Source organism: Mytilus edulis, chromosome 4 (genome assembly GCF_963676685.1).
Source record: "Mytilus edulis chromosome 4, xbMytEdul2.2, whole genome shotgun sequence".
Lineage (NCBI taxonomy): Eukaryota > Metazoa > Mollusca > Bivalvia > Mytilida > Mytilidae > Mytilus > Mytilus edulis.
The window spans coordinates 79,323,570-79,332,408 of record NC_092347.1 but is presented as its reverse complement, the minus strand read 5'-3'; the positions used below and the strand labels follow the sequence as shown (position 1 = coordinate 79,332,408).

General features: G+C 30.9%; 1 protein-coding gene across 1 annotated transcript; it reads left to right on the top strand.

The window, feature by feature from the left end:
• The first annotated feature begins 1,415 nt into the window (after nt 1-1,415).
• On the top strand, nt 1,416-7,771 carry LOC139520643 (dihydropteridine reductase-like). Its single transcript, XM_071313468.1, has 6 exons — nt 1,416-1,571; nt 2,947-3,136; nt 4,243-4,383; nt 4,988-5,096; nt 5,674-5,757; nt 6,322-7,771. The coding sequence occupies exons 1-6, from the start codon at nt 1,485-1,487 to the stop codon at nt 6,422-6,424; spliced, it is 714 nt and encodes a 237-aa protein (XP_071169569.1). The 5' UTR covers nt 1,416-1,484; the 3' UTR covers nt 6,425-7,771.
• Nucleotides 7,772-8,839: the final 1,068 nt, after the last annotated feature.

Here is an 8,839-nt window from a genome sequence, read left to right as displayed (position 1 = left end):
TCTATAAACTACCAATTATCGATGTAAATACATCTCTACTGAAATGATTAAAATATTTAAGCATCAAACTACACGGCAAACTGGTAACCGTTCAAATATGTAGTGTTTTAGGTTCTGGGACGGCATCCGTTTTTTTTTTTTTTTCTATTTTAAAGAAAGCATGCATCTTGTTTTTAAAATCGTTTTTTTTTTCTTTCTTTTTTTTCCCTTCTTGACAGAGTTATCTTACTGTGTGATCGATAGATACACGTGTGAATGCGCTGTCATGTTCTTTCATTGACTGTTGTTATTGTCCATATTGATATTCGGTTATTTCTAGCCTATTTACCATATACACGACAACACATTGAGCATTTTCCATCGTGTGAGCTTTCATTGGGGTTTTTTTTTATAATTTTTGTTTGGCGGGCATATGATAATCATATGACGAATACAGTTACGTTGGAGGTGAGGTATACGAACTTTGCTCACGTAAAATATTTTTTTTAGGAGGCGATGTCAAAATGTGAAATACCGGGAAGAGATGCATTATATCAAGAATTTTAATCATTGAGAGCATCTACTTTTGTTAATAAATATAATAGAAATATATATTTTCTATATAAGAAAATGTCTGTACCACGTTACGAATATGACAGTTGTTAATTATCCGTTCGTTTGATGTGTTGGTGATTTAAATTTTACCATTTGATTAGCCTAGGGACTTTCCGTTTTGAATATTCCTCGTAGTTCAGTATTTTTTTTATTTTACTTTTTTCTATTTATCTTTTGAAACAACAAGCTTGGTATAGCTGCCGGAAAATTGTAAAGTAAAATTAAAGAATTTTAGAGTAAATATCGCTAAAATTTCAGTCTCATTTATCTCTATTGTGATCCCAAAACTATTTTACGCATTATAATTTTTTTTTAAATCGGCGTATTGCAGTTTTTTAAAGTCAAAGTAAATATATTTCTCTATATTTACTTAAGAGCAAACACTCAATTATTACAAGTTTTAAAAAGTGACATTCTAACCTATTTGTTATTCAACATGTTGAACTTTGAGGTGATCTTTGTAAATGCTCTGAGTTTTTGACGGAGCCATGCAATACATAAACCAAACTTTATGATATAAGATCATACAATGGCCTGATTGGATTTTTTTTAACAGATGAGAAAAATACAAACCCCCGTGAAAAAAGCAAATAAACTTTGTCAAGCAAAAATAGGCTAGGGAATTCAGAGAAAGGAAGTTCAAGCTAAACTTGCTAAATATGTGGAGGGGCAGTGTACAGGTAGAAATAACATTATGTTTACCTCAATTTCATACAATTGTTTCTTTTCCGCAAGCATTTATTACTAGTTTGTTCCCATGATCAAAAAGGTATTTTATGAAATCCCAGTCTGGCGAATTTTATAGGATGAGCACGGGGCGTAGTTCACATTTTAGAGACTTTTGTTAAAGGGAGTTAATACATTTTCTAAGAAAGTGAAAGTAGGAAATCATGGCACTTGCTGGTAAAATATTAGTATATGGTGGTAAAGGAGCCCTAGGATCAGTTTGTGTTAGCCATTTCAAGGCTAAAAACTATGTAAGATATTGCAGCTATGTTATGTTGACCGAATATAAGGCGAATTTACGATGAGGACACTTGTCCGGCTTCTTGAAAAAATATTGAATCTGGGTCTGTTGAAACAATTCGCAAATCAAAGTGTATAGTTCACAAGAAAGTAGTCTGTCAGCTGCCTTTATATTTATAATGTATATTTTGTCTGAAATATGTTTTTTTAGGTCTTGAATCTTCCTGCATAGTTTTTTTCAATAAGGTATGATAGGGGATACATGTACCTGCATGCCATATGTTAGTCAGTTTATTTTACTTGGCTCCTTGTACCTCACATTCAGATACAACTTTCACATTATTGTCGTGTACCTTGCCAATGCTGCAATGCTTACGATTTTTCAGTAAGAGTCAAAAATATTGATGTCATCTGTAACTTGTTCTAAAAATCAAAATTAAATTAGTCCTTTAAGTTAGACTAAAAAGAGTGCATCATGATCAGCAATTCCTAAATTCAACTGAAACAAAAATCAGAAGTTGATAAATGACATTGAAACCAGCAACTGCTCTGAACTGATTGTTACATATACGTTAGTTGTTGCTCTGAAAGATGGGCACTTTTGCCCCTGAGTCCTATACTTTTGCCCTTGAGGTGGAATCATAATAGTAATAGGTCTAAAAGAAGGTTTTGTAAATGAAAATCATCATCAACATGAACTAAATAGCATAATTGATGTATTTTGATAACATAAATTGCATTTCTGTGAAAAAAATGGTTTTAGTGAACATCCTTTCCATGTTGAGCAAGCAGTTGAAAAAATATAATGCTATATTGCACGAGTTATTTCACGAATTAATTTTTTTAATACTGATGATCAGCACTGCAGTCATTATGGAACTGTGATCATGAAGACACTGATTAATCTAACTATAAAATTAAAATTATGATTTTAAGCTACTATAAAATTATGATTTTAAGCAAGTTATTTTCGTTGCTTGCAAAATGATCATGACCTGCTTTTGATGTACTTACTCCCTAATTCTTGTGTTCAAGCTCTATTATAAAACAGGAGAAATATGTTTATTTTAGATTTTTTTCTTCTGTTTACTGATACTTTTATATGGGTTCTATGCATTGGTGTAAACCAGATTTATATTGTCAAGGAAAGTAATTTTTGCTTATTTCAAATCTAAAAGTTCTCTTTTCACATGTTTCATGGTAAGTTTTGTAACATGTAAAATATGTGAATGTTACACACCAGCCAACACACCAGTTATAGGGGGAGACCACTCTTCCCCCCCCCCAAAAAAAAAAAAAATAAACAAAAGAAGAGTGTTTGTTATCTGCTGTATGTTGTTAAGCAAGGTATTATAACATAGGATTATACATTTTCTTTATTTGTAGTGGGTTGGATCCATTGATTTGATGCCAAATGAACAGGCTGATGCCAATGTTATAGTTAAACCATGTGACTCATGGACTCAACAGGAAGATGAAGTTGTTAAAGCTGTTGATGGTATTGTCGGAAGTGATAAGTTAGATGCTGTTTTGTGTGTAGCAGGAGGCTGGGCAGGTGGAAATGCTGCAGCAAAAGGTGAAACATTTGCATAAAAGGCATCTTGAATATATCCTAACTTTACTTTGCATTTATATCGAGAAATGCAAAAATCCACAAGTCCAATTTTTTTCATTCTTTTTTACATGAAATATATACCCAGAGCAAAGGTAATTTATTGTTGTCCTTGATATACATGAACCTCATTGATTTTCATCAAAATAAACTGAATTTTGACTTTTGAGTAAATTGTAAGGCATAGCCTTTTTCCTATTTGTCCTTTTTTGTTTTTCCATTAGCAGTCAGGGGACTTACTTAAATGAGTGATTTTCTAAATCACTGATTCAAGTAACATTAGTTCCATAACGATTGGAATTAAGAGTTGTCTTTCTTTAATAATTACCTATTTAAGTTAAAGTAAGTAGTACAAAATAATCACTAGAAGAAGTGATTCAGTTTTACTGTAGCTTTAAATATAGAATACTAATGATCCAGGGACTAATTATGTTTCTAAACTTATCAGAACCAACATCTGTGTTGTCTAGGATGACCAGGTCATTTCAGGTGATGACCTTGTACTGAATCTAGGATAATGAGTCAATGACATAAAAATCACTTGTTTAAGTATCATACCTCAATTTCTTTCCAAAAAATCACTTCTTTAAGTATCATTATTTTAATAACCCCCGAACAGTTAAAGTTTTATCGCCAACAGTAGAATTTTATTACATAATCTGAAAGATGAAACCTTGAACTTTACAGGAAAAATACTCCCACTGCTGGGAAAAATCTGGTAAGAAAGTATCAGTTCATTATGTAAAGCCATTATTACAGCTTTTTTTCAACTAAAATAGAATTTGCAGCTAAATGATAGCATCAAAAGCATAAACATTGCTACTTAAAAGTCTAAGCAAAAAATACATTTCTTTTCAATTTTACTAATGAAAAGATATTATTTAAACCTATGTGTTTGAAATTTTGGTAAAACTACAAAATCACAATTTGAGACAAAACTTCAAATTTTCTACTCAAATAAGTGATTTAAAAATCACTTATTTCAGTAAGTCCCCTGATTGATTAGGAGGGGTTGTTGCATATTGTACATTTATCTGTAACAAATAACTAATATTGTATTTGACTTCCAGAATTTATAAAGAATGCTGACATGATGTGGAAACAGAGTGTATGGACGTCTGCTATTTCTGCTGCTGTTGCTTCCAAATATTTAAAAGATGGAGGACTACTTGTTCTTCCTGGTGCAGCCCCTGCTGTTAGTGGCACTCCAGGTATCTCATAAACATTGTCAAACTTCTTTTAAACACAACATAGATTGAAAACAATATACAGATTTACATTTTACTGGAATTATAAGACTGGTAACACTGATGATGTTTTAGTAATTTGATTTATCTGTAACTGTAGACAAAGCAATTGCTTAATTTATGATTTAATCTTTAACTGTCATGACTGTAAAGAAAGCATAAGTGCAAAGTGGTTTTGAAAAAATGAGTGCTGTATTTTATACCATGAGGTCAGTTGAAATGATTTTTGACAGAATGGTCTAAATATATTTTTGTTTTGGTTTCATTTGAAAATTTTTTGCACTGTTTTTGTTTTCATAAAAAATGCAATAAGATTGGTGTCTCACAAAAAAATTACATTTTGAATTTTGATAGCATACTTACATGCAGTACTTCCTGAAATTGCAAAAAAAGAAAATGGCAATTTTCTAGATTGACAGTCTTTACTATAAACATTTTAATCCACAGGCCTATTTTCCATTAAAAATGTGGCTATGGAGAAATTTTCAAAGAAATCTAATGATCTAAATAATTCCATTAAAAAAATCACATACATGCAGTTCTGAAATGTTGATTTTTTTTTTGTCAGGTATGATGGGATATGGTATGGCAAAGGCTGCAATTCATCAGTTGATAAAGAGTTTAGCAGGGAAAAATAGTGGTCTTCCTAAAGATTCAAGTGCTCTTGCCATTCTACCGTAAGATAATTTAGTCATTCAGTTTAATTTATTTTTGGTATAATCACAGAACGATTGATGGGAGATTATTATAAGTTACATACATGTATATTACATGCATATGAACTTTCTCTGGTTTAGTACTAGACTGACAAAAACTTACTAGCTCACAAGAAAACAGTTCAAAACGACCTATCATACCAGGAGATATAATTTACGAAAACAACTAGTCTTTGTTTTACATGTAAAAGTCATGTTTTAGAGAAGCAAAAAGTACCAAATTTTAAATGCTTTGATTATTCCAGCTACAGAATAGCACTTGTGTGTAGTTAATAACATAGTTTTTATTACAATGTGTCGATATTTCTTACTGTGGCAAGTAAATGTATCTTTAAATGATTAATAGTAACTAAATAATCTTGTGAGATTTGCAAGCATAAGAAAGTCTTTAAATAAGCAAACTATTTAAGATCATAACTGGTAAACCTTTTCAATGAGCCCTACCGGTATTTTATTTTTTCCAGACAGGTGGAAATCAATTGTTGGATTTTGATAATTTGTATTGTAATGTACATCTTTTTTTTTCTCTTTTATTTAGTGTAACTTTAGATACTCCCATGAATAGAAAGTTTATGTCAGAGGCAGATTTTGGTACTTGGACCAAACTGGAATTTGTTGCAGAGTAAGTAACTAAGGTTCACATTGAATTGTTTATTTGTTGATTCATCTAGAAATTTAAGAGGGTGGTTTTTCAGAGAGAAAAAAAAAAGATTTTTGTTTTGTGTGTTTGAAGATCACAAAATTTGACAATTAACAAATGGGAAAACCTGGTGTTAGTGGGATTTGAAGCTCCTGCAAACACATTAGATATACTTACTTTTAATTTGGATTAATGTGCTGGATCATACATGTAGATTGAATTTATTCTGTTGCCTTAGCAATGTTAAAATGTACCTAGCAACATGAGGACAGGTAATGTTATGAAAATAGATGGAAAATGTAAAAACTGCATTACATTTAGAGTAAGCTATCGACATAGAAGTTATAAGCCATCGAAACAACAGATGCAGGACATTTATGATCATTGACTAGTTGACCAGAAAAGCTAAATGAATTAATGACTACAAAAAGAAGCATCAAGAAGCATTAAGTTGTAGGCAGAATGTGCATCTGGCGCAAGTACAAAATTTCCATCCTGGTATTTATAATGTGTTTGTTTCTAACATTTAGTTTGGTTATTTTTTAGATTGTTTGACAAGTGGTTAGCACCTGGTGGTAGACCAGACAATGGTAGTCTGATCAAGTTGGTAACAAAGGACAACACAACAGAACTGGTGTCTGTGGAATAGGGAATGAATAAAATATAGATTGCCAAATAACAGTAACTTGTCATTATATATGTGTTGTGTCAACTAGTCATATGTTTTGTATTCTGGTTAGGGTTTTCTGTTCAAATTTTTGTAAGTATTCCATTTTTGGGCGGATACTTAAGGATGTTGTCTGCCAAAATTGAAAAAAATGCATGTGAAAAAGAGTAATCTGCTGCCGTCTTTCTATATTTATACCAATTTGTTAACTATGCTAAAAAATTGTCAAAATTATTTTCACAATTATGACAAATATTGGTTGTAGCACTTGCTATTGAAAATTGTACTCTCAACCCAAAAGTTGTTTCTTTATTTCAAAATAAAGTCATAAATCTTTACTTTCCTTGAAGAACAATTTAACCAATTTTTGTTGAGACAAAAGGTAGACAACCAAAGATTTAAATCATAGAAAGTTTCTATAAAACCAAATGAGACCTGAAAGATTAACCGATACCATCTGAGGTCTGAATTTTATATTTTTCGTTTATAAACTGTAGTATTTGAAAGAAATTAATTTCATGCTAAGATTGCTCTTTTCACACAATATCAAAACACTACTTTGTAACATTAGAATTATGATTTGTAGATGAAATCTAAAGACGAATATAACTGCCCTTTACAATTCAAATAAAAGATTAAAATGCATGTTTAGTGAATTTTAATGATTAAAATGGTTCTTAGCATTCATGATGCTTGCATACCTTTGGTATCATTGATAATGTGCCTTCATAAATTTTTGCAAACACATGAATAAAAGTTGAAATGAATATGCATGAAGTTTACATAGCTGTTTTAACATTTTTTGTTAGAAAGTAGATTTTAGTGGATTTTTAAACATTATAAAGTTTTAATCAAAGTACTTTAAATGATGTCCATTGTAATATGAATAACCACTGCCAGGTTAAATACCAAAGGTCTGATTTTTACACTTTTATTGCTGTATAAAGCTTAAAGCACGTACATGTAACAATTGCACTCAACTATATATAAGCCAATTAAATTCCATATTTAACAAGCTTGGTGGCCTTTGGTTGTTATCTGCTCTATGGTCGGGTTGTTGTCTCTTTGACACATTCCTCATTTCCATTCTCAATTTTACTTACAAGCTACATTATAAAACAAAATATAAAGAAGTATAATCTTTTTAATTTGTTTCATCATAACATGCACTCAATAATTAGTTAGTTCCATTAAGTAAGATAAAAGCTTTCATGACAATTGTTGATGAGATTACTGTTTTTTTAAATTGTTATAAGTACAATCATGTTTACATTCCATTTACAGAATATTTGGTTTTTGTGAAACTATTATAATAAATATTTGTTAGAGTATATGTGTTGTTCCGTTCATTATTGTGCGTTCAAATAAAAGAAGATGTTTTGTAACATACTCCTTTGAAAAAATAACAGGAGATAATCCTACATTAGCTGAGAAATCATTTACCATATTAACATTTCTGGTACTGGTTTAACGTCACTGACTGTCTGCACAAGCCTTGTTTGTGACATTGATTGTGTTTCCATAGAGTTAATTTATAAAACAAGGAACACTTCTGGTCAGCCAATTTTCTTTTTTCATTGTCTCAAATCAAAATTATTTATTCCTACACATGATATGCTATGCGGAACATTTGGTGGTATTGCAGCATAAAGAGAACAACTAGAAATTAAACATAAATTTTATTTGTACTGAAGTGTCTCCCCTTTTCCATCATCCAATATGTTTTAAAACTTTAATGACTAATAAACCTCAACTCCCATACACATCTATCTGTACACCCACTTGTCATATTCAAACACCAAATCATCATTTCTTGATCAAATAGAAGGTTTCCTACCTATTTCAGGTTAAACTAAATCCCTTTATGGAGCATTTGAAAAATACATTATATATAATGAATTGCTAATATTACCATAACCTTTCACTATTGGCCTCAAAATCCAAAAGTTCACTTTCCACCAAACAAGGAAATGATTAAATGGCTCAAAAGCCCATGCCCTGTTACAAAGCTATTCTAAAACTTTGAGTATATGTACAGACTCAAAAACCAGGATCTTATTCTTTAAATCACAATCTGCAGCTATGGATGTTTGAACAATTTTTTTAAAGTTACTAGTATCATAAAAAGATGTTGACCTTTGATCGTAAGATAAATAGGTATCTTCTTTCCTTTCTGCATTTATCAACAAAGTTTGGTAACAGCTTACCTACACTCTACAAATGTCGGTCTATCAAAACCTGATGTGACCATGATCTATTAACCTACCATTTTGTGAATACGTCTTGTGACCTTGACCTTTGATCCTAAAATCAATAGTTCGTTTTCTTTCCCGCATTGGGCATTATCAAGACATATTGATATATTTCTAATGCTCAAAAAGTAAACTAATCAAATGA

Bases quoted from the DNA above. Each gene is read 5' to 3' on its own strand.
- LOC139520643 (XM_071313468.1), top strand. From the start codon at position 1,485: ATGGCACTTGCTGGTAAAATATTAGTATATGGTGGTAAAGGAGCCCTA. The intron at 1,572-2,946 runs GTAAGATATTGC...CTTTATTTGTAG, and splicing joins ATTTCAAGGCTAAAAACTAT to TGGGTTGGATCCATTGATTT. The intron at 5,758-6,321 runs GTAAGTAACTAA...GTTATTTTTTAG, and splicing joins AAACTGGAATTTGTTGCAGA to ATTGTTTGACAAGTGGTTAG.